Genomic DNA, 15,507 nt, shown 5'->3' on the forward strand with positions numbered 1-15,507 from the left:
GCAATGAATATTGGGAAAATGAAATGAAGAGTCCTTGAAAGTGAATCTATAGGTTGTGGGAACGATTCAGTGATGGGGCACGTGAAGCTGAGTGAAATTATCCCCCTGGGTTCAAAAGCTTGACGGTTGAGAGGTAATTACTGTTCCTGAACCTGGTGGTGTGGGACCTGATGATTGAAGGGTAATAACTGTTCCTGAACCTGGTGGTGTGGGACCTGATGGTTGAGGGGTAATAACTGTTCCTGAACCTGATAGTGTGGGACCTGACAATTGAGGGGTAATTACTGTTCCTGAACCTGGTGGGGAGGAACCTGATGGTTGAGGGGTAATAACTGTTCCTGAACCTGGTGGTGTGGGACCTGATGGTTGAGGGGTAATAACTATTCCTGAACCTGGTGGTGTGGGACCTGATGGTTGAGAGGTAATAACTGTTCCTGAATCTGGTGGTGTGGGACCTGATGGTTGAGGGGTAATAACTGTTCCTGAACCTGGTGGTGTGGGACCTGATGGTTGAGGGGCAATAACTGTTCCTGAGCTGGTGGTGTGGGACCTGATGCTTGAGGGGTAATAACTGTGCCAGAACCTGATGGTGTGGGACCTGATGGTTGAGGGGTAATAACTGTTCCTGAACCTGGTGTTGTGGGACCTGATGGTTGAGGGTAATAACTGTTCCTGAACCTGGTGGTGTGGGACCTGATGATTGAGGGGTAATTACTGTTCCTGAACCTGGTGGTGTGGGACCTGATGGTTGAGGGGTAATAACTGTGCCAGAGCCTGGTGGTGTGGGACCTGATGGTTGAGGGGTAATAACTGTTCCTGAACCTGGTGTTGTGGGACCTGATGGTTGAGGGGTAATAACTGTTCCTGAACCTGGTGTTGTGGGACCTGATGGTTGAGGGTAATAACTGTTCCTGAACCTGGTGGTGTGGGACCTGATGGTTGAGGGGCAATAACTGTTCCTGAGCTGGTGGTGTGGGACCTGATGCTTGAGGGGTAATAACTGTGCCAGAACCTGATGGTGTGGGACCTGATGGTTGAGGGGTAATAACTGTTCCTGAACCTGGTGTTGTGGGACCTGATGGTTGAGGGGTAATAACTGTTCCTGAACCTGGTGTTGTGGGACCTGATGGTTGAGGGTAATAACTGTTCCTGAACCTGGTGGTGTGGGACCTGACGGTTGAGGGGTAATAACTGTTCCTGAACCCAGTGGTGTAGGACCTGATGGTTGAGAGGTAATAACTGTTCCTGAACCTGGTGGTGTGAGTCCTGAGGTTCCTGATGGCAACAGCAAGAAGAGAGCATGACCTGGATGGTTGGGGTGCTTGATGATGGATGCTGCTTTCTTGTGACAATGCTCTGTGTAGATGTGCTCAATGGTGGGGAGGGCTTCATCAGTGATGGACTGGGCATACCCTTTTCCAGCTCCAGTGATCAGGGTTCAATTCCTGCTGCTGTCTGTAAGGAGTTTCTCCATAAGATGGAGCAGAATTAGGCCATTTGGCCCATCGAGTCTGGTCTGCCATTTCATCATGGCTGATCCATTTACTCTCTTAGCCCCAAATCTCCTGCCTTCTCTCTGTATCCTTTCATCCCTGACCAATCAAGAATTAATCAACCTCTGCTTTAAATATGACTTGGCCTCCACAGCTTCCTCTGGCAACAAATTCCACAGATTCGCCAACTTCTGGCTAAAGAAATTCCTCCTCATCTCCATTCTAAGTGGAGGTCTCTCTATTCTGAGGCTGTGTCCTCTGGCCTTAGTCTTCTCCACGATAGGAAACATCCTCACCATATACACTCTATCAAGGCCTATCAACATTCAATAGGTATCATTGAGGTCAACCCCTCATTATTCTAAATTCCAGTGGGTACAGGCCCAGAGCCATCAAACACTCTTCATATGATAATCTTTTCAATCCCGGAATCATTTTCGTGAACCTCCTTTGAACCCTCTCCAATGTCAGCATTGGGTAAGGGGCCCAGAACTGCTCTCCTTGTGACCATGGGGATTTTCTTCAGGTGCACCGTTTTCCTTCCACAGTTTCATATCCTGGACCCAGCAGTGAATAATGCTTGCCTGTACCCTCTGGCTTTCTCCCACATTCCTAAGGAGTACTGGTTGGAGTTAGTAAGCTGTGGGCATGTTATGTTGGTGCTGGGAGCATGGTGATACTTGTGGGCAGCCTCCAGCACGTCCTCGGACTGTGTTGGTCATTGACACAAACGACGCATTTCACTGTGTACATGTAGCTAAAAAAGCTAACCTTTGAATCTTTAAGTTGACTATAGAGTTATGTACCTCTGAGTGAATGGGTTTTCATCGTGTTTGAACACACAGGTGGCTACTTCCTTTACCAAGAGGCCAGCAACTTGGTACCATCACAGTTGATCAGATTGGAGAGTGTGGAATTCACCGCGTCTGGAGAGATATGCATCGACTTCTGGTATCACATGTTGGGATTGGAGACCCAAAATGAACTTAAGGTGGTGATTCAGGAGAATCTGACAGAAAGAGATGTCTGGAGAAGGAATGGCAACCAGGGACCCTCCTGGCTATATGGATCACGGACAGTTCATTTTCCAAGAAGCTCCAACATAAAGGTAACTTAAATGATTAAATTCTAAATCAATATACTGTATGTTAGAAACGTGGTTCTAGCAAGCTTGCAGTAGTAATTTCTGAACAAGTCAGGGAGTAGGCAGTTTAAATGGTTCACGACAGACTAGATGGGCCAAAGGGCCTGTTTCTGTGTTATACTTTTCTATGACCATAACTTTTGTGGAGTCAGAAGCAGATCTAATATTTCAGGTCAATGATTAGAATCACAGTCAGGTTTAATATCACTGGCATATGTCCTGATGCCTGGGGTGAAATTGCTTTGCGGAGAGGAATACCTAGACCTGACAGGGGAGCAATGGGATGGTATGCTGTAGTAAAGTTTTTCCCATAGCAAAAGGTTACCTGCAAGCAGAAGGCATAGGTTTAAAATAATTAATTTATCATTGTCAGATATCGAAATTTTGAAGGTAGAGTTTTGCGGCAGTTTTTCTGATTTGAGGAGTGACCAGCTACAGGGAGGTAGTCACCCCCAGGTTGCAGGAGACAGGTTTACTGGGTGACTGTGAGGAAAAGGAGGGGAGAAGCACAGCCTGTGTACCTGTGGCCGTTCCCCTCAATAACAATTATACAACTGTAGACACTATTGAGGGGGACGACCTACCAGTGGGGGCCACTATGTCCAGGTCTCTGGTACTGAGTCTGGTCATGTGGCTCAGAAGAGCAGAGAGGTGAGGAGGACTGCAGAGTTAATAGGAGATTCCTTAGTCAGAGGACAGAGACAAGGTTGTGTGATACACCCAGATAGTATGTTGCCTCCCTGGTGCCAGGATCAGGGATTTCTCAGATCGTGTCCATGGTATTTTCAAGGGCAAGGATAAGCCCCCAGAAGTCTTGGTACATATTGACACCAATGACAATAGACTAGCTGAGGAGGTCCTGAAGAGTCATTTTAAGGAGCTAGGTAGAAAGCTGAGAAACGGGACCCACAGGGTAGTAATCTCTGGGTTGCTGCTGGTGCCATGTGACAGTGAGGGGAAGAATAGAATGATACGGCAGGTGAATGCAAGGCTGAGGAATTGGTGCCAGAGGCAGAGGTTCAGATTTATGGATCATTGGAATCTCTTCTAGAGAAGGTATGACCTGTACAAAGGGATGTACAGGTCCTGTATTACTGGATCTGAAGGGGTCTAATATTGTTGCAGGCAGGCTGGCTAGAGTTGTTTGGATGGATTTAAACTAATTTGGTAGGGGGATAGGAACTGGAGTGATGATGCTGAGGATGAGGTAATGGAAGCAATGTGTTGTGAGACTCCTAGCAAGGCGAGGCTGGTGACAGGGTAAATGTCAGAGCTGCAATGTAAAATGTGGATAAAATTGAAAAGGGTGAATGCAGGAATGAAGGTGTTATGTTTGAATGTGCGCAGTCTACAGAATAAGGTCGATCAACTTGTAGCACAGTTACCGATTGGCAGGCATGGTGTTGTAGGCATCACTGAATCATGGCTGAAAGAGGATTGTAGCTGGGAGTTTAATGTCCAAGGATACACATTGTATCAAAAGGGCAGGCAGGAAGGCAGAGGGGACGGCATGCTCTGCTGGTAAAAAATGAAATCAAATCAAATCTATGAAACCAAAGAGGTGACATAGGGTGGGAAGGTGTTGAATCAATGTGGATAGAGCTAAGGGACTGCAAGGGTATAAAGACCCTGATGGTTTGTATACAGATCCCCAAGCAGTTGTAACGATGTGTTCTACAAATTACAACAGGAGATAGATAAGGCATGCCAAAAGGGCAACGTTGTTATAGAAATGGGCAATTCAATATGCAAGTAGATTGCGAAAATCAAGCTGGATTCCAAGAAGGGTAATTTCTAGAATTCCTACAAGATGGCTTTTTAGAGTAGCTTGTGGTTGAGCTCACGAAGAGATCTACTATTCTGGATTGGGCACTGTGCAATGAACTGAAGTTGATTACAGAGCTTAAGGTAAAAGAACCCTTAGGGGTAAGTGATCATAATATGATTGAATTCTGCCTGAATTTTGAGAAGAAGATAAAGTCAGATGTATCAGTATTACAGTGTGAGCAGGTTTGGGCCCCTTATCTTAGAAAGGATGTGCTGAATCTGGAGAGGGTCAAAGGAGGTTCACGAAGGTGATTCCAGGGTTGAATGGCTTGTCCTATGAAGAACATCTAATTGCTCTGGTCTTGTACTCAGTAGAACAAGGGGTGACCGCATTGAAACCAATCGAATGGTGAAAGACCTTGATAGAGTGGATGTGGGGAGGAAGAGTCCAAGACGAGAGAACACAGCCTCAGAATAGAGGGCTGTCCTTTTAAAATGGAGATGATGAGGTATTTCTTGAGCCAGAGAGTGGTGAATCTGTGGAATTTGTTTCTACAGGCAGCTGCGCAGACTAAGTCTGTATGTATAATTAAGGCAGAGGTTGGTAGATTGCTGGTTGGTCGGGGCATGAAGGGATACAGGGAGAAGGCAAGAGATCGGGGCTGAGAGGAAAATTGGATCAGCCATGATGAAATGGTGAAGCAGACTTGATGGGCCAAATGGCCTAATTCCGCTGCTATATCTTATGGTCCTATATACTGAAGTATAGTGAAAAATTTTGCTCATTTCATGATGTCAGTACATTGAGGTCGTACAAAGGGAAAAGTTACACCAGAAACACAGGATTCTGCTGACGCTGGAATCCTGATTAAGGATCTTTGCCTAAAACATCAACAATTCATTCCACTCCATAGATACTGACTGGCTTGCTGAGTTCCTCCAGCATGTTCTCTGTGTTGCTAAGCGATAATCAGATGTAGCATACAGTGAGAGAAAGTGCAGTGTAGGCAACAATAAGATGCAAGGCCATGAAGGCTTAGATTTTGAGGCCTAAGTCCATTGTATTGCAGACATCCCACCTCTCCCGGAACTTCTGGGAGTCTCCCGCATATTAATAGTGGCTCCCTGATGCCCGCAAATTATATACAATATCACGGAAATCAATTTTTTTGAGAGCAAGCGAGAGAAAAGCAAGAGAGAGTACAAGAGCGACCATGAGAGAGAGCGCGCGCAAGAGAGAGCGAGAAAGCAAGCGAGAGCGCGCGAGCAAGAGCAAAGGCAAGCGAGCGTGCGAGTGAGAGCGAGAGAGGGAGAGAGAGCGAGCGAGAGAGAAAGCAAGCGAGAGCGCTTGAGAGCACGCGAGCAACCACGAGAGAGAGAGAGTGCGCCATTGTAGAGTGTTCCAAAAAGAATATAAAACGCATGTCACCCCAGACTACACTAAAGTGTACCCCTGCCTAATAGGGGTCAAAATAATGACAGCGTTGCTCGCTGCACTGTTTGCAACAGTGACTTTTCTATTGCCCATGGTGGGTTAAGACTGTAAAAGACATGTTGAGGTGAGTTTAACAGGTGTCATTCGGTCATTAGCACAGCTAACGTTATTTAAACTAGCTGGCCAGCTGCTAAGGAGCTACTCTATTGCAGACATCCTACCTCTCCCGGAAGTCTCCCGCAAATTGATGGTGCTACCTCCCTGAAATGAGTTTTTGCAGGGTGGGATGTCTGGTATTGTACTGGGAAACAATCAATAGTCTTCCAACAGTGGGATAAGAAACTGTTCTTGAGTGTGGTATGTGCTTTTAGGATTTTGTATTTTCTGTGCAATGGTGGGGGGGAACAGAGCATGTCTGGGGTAAGGAGTAAGAAGTGGTTAAAAAATGACCCAGAGGATATTTTAGATGGTTAAATTGTTAATTTTAGATTTGTACTTTATGAAATGTAAGTAAGGCGTGTGGAGAAAAAGCTGGTCACAGATCAGCAAGAAAGCCAGTATATGTCATAAACACTCAGCAGGCCAAGCAGCCTCTGAACATGCAGAGAATAGGCTGCAGAGAAAATTACTAGTAGAGTGAGATTGCTCTCTGATCCGCATCGACTCGATGGGTCAAAATGGTTTCTGTGTCATAAGGATTTTTTTTAGTTATTTCCTTATTTTAGAAACATGAGAAAAATAAGGATCAAGGATGCAATACGGAGGCCTCATAAGGTAATAATCAGACTGCACTATGAGCAGTTTTGGGTCCATTATCTAAGAAAAGATGTGCAGGCATTGGAGAAGGACCAGAGCAGGTTATGAGAATGATTCCAGGAATGAAAGGATTAACACACGAGAAGCATTTGATGGTTCTGGGCCTGTACTCACTGGGGTTTAGAAGCATTGGGGGAGATCTCATTGAAACCTATCGAATATTGAAAGGCTTAGATAGAGTGGATATAGGGATCATGTTTCCTATAGTGGGGAAGTCTCAGAACAGAGGGCACAGCCTCAGTCTAGAGGGACATACATTTAAAACAGATGAGGAGAAATCTCTTTAGCCAGAGGGTGCGTGGAAATCTGTGGAATTCATTGCCACAGTTGGCCGTGGAGGTCATCTTTTGGTATATTTAAAGTGGAGATTGATAAGGTCTTGATGAGGAAGATTGATAAGGTCAAATGTTATGGGAGAAGGTAGAAGAATGGAGTGGAAGGGGAAAATAAATCAGTCATGATGGAATGGCAGAGAAGACTTGATAAGCCAAATGGCCTAATTCTGCTCCTATGTCTTATAGTCATTTCAGATTGAGAACCACACTGGATGGTGAAAGCAGGCGCTAAAGTCAAAGTAAATTTATTATCAAAGTGCATATATATCACCATATTCAATCCTGGGATTCATTTCTTTGCATGCATTCACAGCAAACATACAGAAACACCACAGAATCAATGAAAGACTGCACACAGGAAGATGGACAAACAACCAACGTGCAATTGACACCAAACTCTGCAAATACAAAATGAAAGAAAATAATAATAAATAAATAAGCAATAAACATTGAGAACACGTGCTGAAGTCGAAATTAGATCCATCGGTCCACGGGCTCTCATTTTGAACTGGCTTTTCCCCATGCTCTCAGACAGACAGTTTTTATTTCATTGAGAGCACAGCACACTAACAGGCCTACACCACCCAATTTACACCAATAGGCCAGTCTGTATACCTTTGGGATGCGGGAAGAAACCCATGTGGTCATGGGGAGAGCATACAAACTCATTACAGACAGTGGCATGAGTTGAACCCGGGTCGCTGGTACTGTAAAAGCATCACATTAAATGCTAGCAACACACATAAAAGTTGCTGGTGAACGCAGCAGGCCAGGCAGCATCTCTAGGAAGAGGTGCAGTCGACGTTTCAGGCCGAGACCCTTCGTCATTAAATGCTATGCTGTTGTGCCACCTCTGGAGGTTCGTGTGTGCTTACAAGATGTGCTCCCCAATCCAGACAGCATCCTGGTAAATCACCTCTCTGAAGCTTCCACCTCCTTCCTAGAATGAGATGCCCAGAGGTGAACACAGTACTTCAAATCATAGAGTACAGCACAGAAACAGGCCCCTTGGCCCATCTAGTCCAAGCCGAACCATTTAAACTGCCTACTCCCATCAACCTGCTCCAGGGCCATATCTCTACTATCCACGTACCTATCCAAACAATTGAAATTGAGCTTGTTCTGGCAGCTCATTCCACACTCTCACAACCTTCTGAGTGAATAAAATTCCCCTCATGTTCCCTTTAAACTTTTCACCTTTCACCTTTAACCCATGAACTCTAGTTGTAGTCCCACCCAGCCTCAGTGGAAAAAGCCTGGTGTGGTCTAAGCAGAGTTACAAAGAACTGCAACATCCCCTGACTAATGAAGGCCAAAACACCACATGCCTTCTTTCAGGGTATCAGTACATATTGCAACAGTGTCCCATCCTGTAATGCTTACATTTCAAATAGATTTTATGGGCTGGAAAACACACTCATAATTGAGTATATTTGCAAATCTTTTGGGGAAGTCAGGTCATTTATACTAGTATTGGTCATTCTTTGTGTTCGTGACCTCCCACTGGGATCGGTGTTAGTGATGAGTCATCGCACTGCAATGTCATATATGACACCGGTTCATATGTGGAATGAATTCTTGGTTTTGGTTGACATTCTAGGTCATTTTCGAGGCTATCCGTGGGCAGACAGACAATGGCGACATAGCTATTGATAATGTAGCAATCCGAAGAGGAAACTGCGGCAGTGGTAAGATTTAACATAAAAGCTCATACTTTCTATTTTTAGTAACACACACAAAATGCTGGAGTTACCCAGCAGGTCAGGCAGCATCTATAGAAATGAATAAGCAGTCCGACGTCTTGGACTGAGCCACTTCTTCAGAACTGAAAAGGGAGAGGAAAGAAGCCAGAATAAAAAAAGGTGGGGGAGGGGACGGAGGCTAGCTAGAAGGTGATAGGTGAGGCAATGTGGATAGGAAAGGTCAAAGGCTGAAGAGGAAGGAATCTGATAGGAGAGTAGACCATAGGGGATGGTGATAAGCAGGTGAGAAGAGGTAAGAGGACAGTGGGGAATGGAAGAGAGAGGTGGGGACAGGGAAAATTTTGTGTGTTGCTTTCAGTTTACAGCATCAACAGACTTCCTCATGTTTATGATTTACCCTCTATTTTAGTTAACTTTAGATTCCTTGCAGCAGTGTTCAATTAGTGGAGATAAAGTCTCCAGTCTATCTACCTGAAAGCTGGTCAGGATCCTCAAGTTGCTGCATAGTGTATTTTTCAAAATTATGCATTTCACATCAGGCAAGAAGCACAAGAACTGGATCATCGGATGGCGTCTCTTCTTTGGCTTCCCAGTCCTCCTCATTACTTGCTCCCAGGTTTCTGTCTTGGTTACTTTTGGAGTTTGACAGGTGCCCATCCAATACCCAGTCTTGGACAACCTGCAAACCAGACTAAACACTTCAGTGCACCAATAAATACATAATGAAAAATAAAGGAATATTAGCTTAGGGAAAACACTTGATTAAAGGCAAGTTTACAGTGTTTTTTTAAATGTGTGAAAACAGCTTAAACATCTTAAAACATTTTCCAGCTGAAGCAAATATACCTGCTAACCTTCTGAAAATTCTAATTAGGTACATTTAAAAATCTGCAGCTTTGCCTCTTTGTGTGTAGAGAAGTCCATTCCTCAAGTTGGAAATAGATTTAAATTTGCCTAATCTTGGCAGCATCCTGTTAAATCTCCTCTGTACCCTCTCTAAAGCTTCCACATCCTTCTGAAGAGGCAACCAGAACTGAAAACAACACTCCAAGTGTGATCGAACCAGACTTTTATAAGAGCTGCAACATTTCCTCATGGCACCTGAACACAATCCCCTGCTTAATGAAGGCCAACACAGGACATACTTTCTTAATCACCTATCAACCTGTACAGCATAACACGATTACAGTGCCGGATTGTTCAGGGTTCAATTCCCGCTGCTGTCTGTATGTCCTCCCCCATGACTGCCCGAGTTTTCTCCAGATGATCCAGTTTTCTCCCACATTCCAAAGGCATACACATGAGTAGGTCAATTGCTCACATGGGTATAATTAGCCAGCATTGGCGTGTTGGGCAGGAAGGGCCTATTACAGAACTGTATCTCCAAATTAAAATTAAATGAAAAATTTTTCTTCATGTATTGAGAATTCGCTCTGGTGTACTGGTCAAGGTGTGAAATGCAACAGTAAACAATATTCAATAATAATAATGAATAAAAAAATTATAAAAAAATAATTTACACAAAAAAGCTAATAAAGACGAGTCATGGGAACTTAGCAGTCTGGGCGATGCTATTATGACTCAAGGCATCAGGGTTAGAGGTTCAATTCTGAAATCCTCTGTAAGGAGTTTCTGTCCTCCTTGCCATCTGTACAGGGGTTTTCCCTAGTGCTCTGGTTTCCTCCCAGATCAAAGATGTACAGGTCAGTAGGGTAATTGCTCATTGTAAATCGTCCTATGATTAGGCTGGGAGTTAGATCTGAGCACAGCTCAAAGGGCCCAAAGGGCCTCTTCCACATTTCACCTCTCAATAAAGGGAGAGGTTCAAGGTCAGATATGCAATGAATACAGGAAATCAATACCAGCAAGCATTTACAATGAAATCAGCATTATAAAAAGTGTTCTAAAGTGCTAAGAGCACTGTGCCAGGGGTAATAGAGGTGGGTACGGTGATCTGGAATGATTGATTTGATTAACTGCCTCAGGAAAGAAATTTTTAAGACAGTGTGAAGCTTTAGTTTTAAGAGCACTAAAGTACATTCTAGAAGGAACTTTAAGAAAAGGCAGATTGCAGTCTGGGTTGTGTCCACCATGATTTATGCTGCCTGCCTCCTCGTCCTGGACACCAGCAAATCCTGCAGTAATGGCAGACTGCAGTCAGTGACCTTCTCTACACGTGCAACCGTAGTTTTCATATATTGCAAGAGGATACTGCACCAAACCAGACACCCCAAACCCACCATACACCCAGCTACCCAATTCCCCCATCCGACTACACTCCCACCAACATACTTCCTCAATCCTCCGAAACTATCCATTTACCCTAATACCCCTACACCCCACCAACCCACTTCCACAACCTCCCTACACCCCCACCAGCCCACATCCCCAATCCCCCTACACCCCCACCGACCCACATCCCCAATCCCCCCTATACCCACCGACCCACATCCCCAATCCCCCTACACCTCCACCAACTCACTTCCATAATCTCCCTACACCCCCACCGACCCACATCCCCAATCCCCCTACACCCTCACCCGACCCACATCCCCAATCCCCCTACACCCACCGACCCACATCCCCAATTCCCCTACACCCCCACCAACCCACTTCCACAATCTCCCTACACCCCCACAGACCCACATCCCCAATCCCCCTACATCCACCGACCCACATCCCCAATCCCCCTACACCCCCAACTCAAATCCCCAATCCGCCTACACCCCCACATCTGCAATCCCCCTCTCCATTCCATCCCTTTTCCCTCTCACTCCATCTCCCTTCCCTTCCTCTTCCAACTCCTCCCCCCTTCCTTTCCTCCCCACTCTACCACCTTCCCGCCTCCCCTTCCCACTCCATCCCCTTCCCTCCCTGCCACCTCTTCCCCTTCACTCCCTCCCCTTCCCTCTCTCCCCTTCCCACTCCATCCCCCTTCCACCCCTGCACCCTCTTCCCACTCCACCTCCTCTCTCTTCTTCCCCTTTCCCCCCCTTTTCCCTTCCCTCCCGCTCTTCCCCTTTTCCCTTCCCTCCCTCCCCTCTCACCCTTCCCTCTCTGCCCCCTCCCACATCCCCCACTGAACCCCTTCCTTCTCCCCTCCCTCCGTAACCAAACCTCCATCCCTCTCAACCCTATTCCCTCTCCCCCTCCTTCTCTCTCACCCCCTTCCCTCTCTCGCTCTCTCCCCTCCCTCCCTCTTCTCTCCTTCCCCACTCTCAACCCATCCCTCCCCCTCACACCTCCTCCTTCTCTCACCCCCTTCTTTCCCTCCCTCTCCCTCACCCCCTTCCCTCTCTGCTCCCTCCCACTTCCCCTCCCTCCCTAAACAGACCTCCATCCCTCTCAACCCTATTCCCTCTCCCCTCCCTTCTCCCCCTCCCCTTCCTTCCCCTGCCCCCTTCCTTCTCCCTCTCTCCCCTTCCTTCCCCCTCTCTCCCCTTCCTTCTCCCCCTCCCCTTCCCTCCCCCTCTCCTTCCCCTCTCCCCTTCATTCTCCCCTCCCCTTCCTTCCCCTCTCCCCTTCATTCTCCCCCTCCCCTTCTTTCTCCCCCTCCCCTTCCTTCCCCCTCCCCTTCCTTCCCCCTCTCTTCATTCTCCCCCTCTCCCCTTCCTTCTCCCCCTCCCCTTCCTTCCCCCTCCCCCCTCCCCCTCTCCCCTTCCTTCCCCCTCCCCCTTCCTTCTCCCCCTCTCCCCTTCCTTCCCCCTCTTCCCCTTCCTTCCCCCTCTTCCCCTTCCTTCCCCCTCTTCCTTCCCACCTCTCCCCTTCCTTCTCCCCCTCCCCTTCCTTCCCCCTCTCCCCTCCTTCCCCTCTCCCCTTCCTTCCCCCTCTCCCCTCCTTCCCCTCTCCCCTTCCTTCTCCCCCTCCCCTCCTTCCCCTCTCCCTTCCCCCTCTCCCCTTCCTTCTCCCTCCCCTTCTTCTCCCCTCTCCCTTTCCCTCCCCCCTCCCTTTCCCTCCCCCTCTCCCCTTCCTTCCCTCCTCCCCTCCCTTCTCGCCTTCCTTCCCCCCTCCCCTCTCCCATTCCTTCCCCCTCCCCTCTCCCCTTCCTTCCCCCTCCCCTTCCTTCCCCCTTCCCCCTCCCCTCCTTCCCCTCTCCCCTTCCTCCCCCCCTCCCCATCCCCTTCCTTCCCCCCTCCCCCTCCCCTTCCTTCCCCCCTCCCCCTCCCCTTCCCCCTCCCCCTTCTTCTCCCCTCTCCCTTTCCCTCCCCCTCTCCCCTTCCTTCCCTCCTCCCCTCCCTTCTCGCCTTCCTTCTCCCTCCCCTCTCCCCTTCCTTCCCCCTCCCCTTTCCCCTTCCTTCCCCCTGCCCTCTCCCCTTCCTTCCCCCTCCCCTCTCCCTTCCCCCTCCCCCTCCCCTTCCTTCCCCCTCCCCTCTCCCCTTCCTTCCCCCTCCCCTTCCTTCCCCCTCTCCCCTTCCTTCTCCCTCCCCTTCTTCTCCCCTCTCCCCTTCCTTCCCCCTCCCCCTTCCTTCCCCCTCCCCCTTCCTTCCCCCTACCCCTTCCTTCTCTCCCTCTCCCCTTCCTTCTCCCTCTTCCTTCCCCTCTCCCCTTCCTTCCCCCTCTCCCCTTCCTTCTCCCTCCCCTTCTTCTCCCCTCTCCCTTTCCCTCCCCACTCCCTTTCCCTCCCCTCTCCCTTTCCCTCCCCTCTCCCTTTCCCTCCCCCTCTCCCCTTCCCTCCCCCTCTCCCCTTCCTTCCCTCCTCCCCTCCCCTCTCCCCTTCCTTCTCCCTCCCCTTCTTCTCCCCTCTCCCTTTCCCTCCCCCCTCCCTTTCCCTCCCCCTCTCCCCTTCCTACCCTTCTCGCCTTCCTTCCCCCCTCCCCTCTCCCATTCCTTCCCCCTCCCCTCTCCCCTTCCTTCCCCCTCCCCTCCTTCCCCTCTCCCCTTCCTCCCCCCTCCCCATCCCCTTCCTTCCCCCCTCCCCTTCCTTCCCCCCTCCCCCTCCCTTCCCCCCTCCCCCTTCTTCTCCCCTCTCCCTTTCCCTCCCCCTCTCCCTTTCCCTCCCCCTCTCCCCTTCCTTCCCTCCTCCCCTCCCTTCTCGCCTTCCTTCCCCCCTCCCCTCTCCCCTTCCTTCCCCCTCCCCTTTCCCCTTCCTTCCCCCTCCCCTCTCCCCTTCCTTCCCCCTCCCCTCTCCCTTTCCTCCCCCCTCCCCCTCCCCTTCCTTCCCCCTCCCCCTCCCCTTCCTTCCCCCTCCCCTCTCCCCTTCCTTCCCCCTCTCCCCTTCCTTCTCCCTCCCCTTCTTCTCCCCTCTCCCCTTCCTTCCCCCTCCCCCTTCCTTCCCCCTCCCCCTTCCTTCCCCCTTCCTTCCCCCTACCCCTTCCTTCTCTCCCTCTCCCCTTCCTTCTCCCTCTTCCTTCCCACCTCTCCCCTCCTTCCCCTCTCCCCTTCCTTCCCCCCTCCCCTCCCCCTCCCCCCCTTCCCCCCTCCCCTCCCCCCCTTCCCCCCTCCCCTCCCCCTTCCTTCTCCCCCTCTCCCTTCTCCCCATCCCCTCCTTCCCCTCTCCCCTTCCTTCCCCCTCTCCCCTTCCTTCCCCCTCCCCCTCCTTCCCCCTGCCCCTCCCCTCTCCCCTTCCTTCCCCCTCCCCTCTCCCCTTCCTTCCCCCTCCCCTCTACCCTTCCTTCCCCCTCCCCTCTACCCTTCCTTCCCCCTCTCCCCTTCCTTCTCCCTCCCCTTCTTCCCCTCTCCCTTTCCCTCCCCCTCTCCCTTTCCTTCCCCCTCTCCCCTTCCTTCCCCCTCCCCTCTCCCCTTCCTCCCCCTCCCCTTCCTCCCCCTCCCCTTCCACCCCCTCCCCTTCCTCCCCCCTCCCCCTCCCCTTCCTTCTCCCCTTCTTCTCCCCCTCTCCCTTTCCCTCCCCCTCTCCCCTTCCTTCCCCCCTCCCTTTCCCTCCCCCTCCCCCTTTCCTCCCCCTCCCCTTCCTTCCCCCTCCCCTCTCCCCCCTCCCCTTCCTTCCCCCTCCCCTTTCTTCCCCCTCCCCCTCCCTTCCCCCCTCCCCCTCCCTTCCCCCCTCCCCCCTCCCCCCTCCCCCTCCTTCCCCCCTCCCCCCTCCCCTCTCCCCTTCCTTCCCCCCTCCCCCTTCCTTCCCCCCTCCCCCTTCCTTCTCCCCCTCTCCCCTTCCTTCTCCCTCTCTCCCCTTCCTTCTCCCTCTTCCTTCCCACCTCTCCCCTCCTTCCCCTCTCCCCTCCTTCCCCCCTCCCCTTCCCCCTCCCCTTCCCCCTCCCCTTCCCCCTCCCCTTCCCCCCTCCCCTTCCCCCTCCCCCTCCCCTTCCCCCTCCCCCTCCCTTCCCCCCTCCTTCCCCCTCCCCCTCCTTCCCCCTCCCCCTCCTTCCCCCTCCCCTCCTTCCCCTCTCCCCTTCCTTCCCCCTCTCCCCTTCCTTCCCCCTCTCCCCTTCCTTCCCCCTCCCCCTCCCCTCTCCCCTTCCTTCCCCCTCCCCTCTCCCCTTCCTTCCCCCTCCCCTCTCCCCTTCCTTCCCCCTCCCCTCTCCCCTCTCCCCTTCCTTCCCCCTCCCCTCTCCCCTCTCCCCTTCCTTCTCCTCCTCGACCCTTGTCTCACCCCTCCCCTTCCCCCTCAACCGGTTCCCAATCAACCCCTTCTTTCTCCCCCTCGCCCCAACCCTCCTCCCCCATCACGTGCCGCTCTTCCCCGTGGCCCCACCCCTTCACGGATCACTGGCGCGCGGATCCCTCACCTGTTGCTCCTCGCCCATGCATTGGTTACCGTCCACCCACCGTCTTCGCCCAATCACAAACAAGAGGAGATCTGCCCGCGCTGGAAATCCAAGCAACACAGTTAGCCCGTCCCTGTCGCCCCGCCCTTCCCTCC

General features: G+C 50.8%; 1 protein-coding gene across 1 annotated transcript in view; it reads left to right on the top strand.

Annotated features, from left to right (window-relative positions):
• LOC140196969 (IgGFc-binding protein-like) overlaps window positions 1–15,507 on the top strand; it is a 102,970-nt gene that overhangs the window by 37,533 nt on the left and 49,930 nt on the right. The window contains exons 3-4 of the mRNA XM_072256906.1: window positions 2,339–2,601; window positions 8,591–8,678. Coding sequence (XP_072113007.1) covers window positions 2,339–2,601; window positions 8,591–8,678 — 351 coding nt within the window. The remainder of the gene's footprint in view (window positions 1–2,338; window positions 2,602–8,590; window positions 8,679–15,507) is intronic.

The sequence above is a fragment of the Mobula birostris genome, chromosome 4, assembly GCF_030028105.1.
Source record: "Mobula birostris isolate sMobBir1 chromosome 4, sMobBir1.hap1, whole genome shotgun sequence".
Classification (NCBI taxonomy): domain Eukaryota; kingdom Metazoa; phylum Chordata; class Chondrichthyes; order Myliobatiformes; family Myliobatidae; genus Mobula; species Mobula birostris.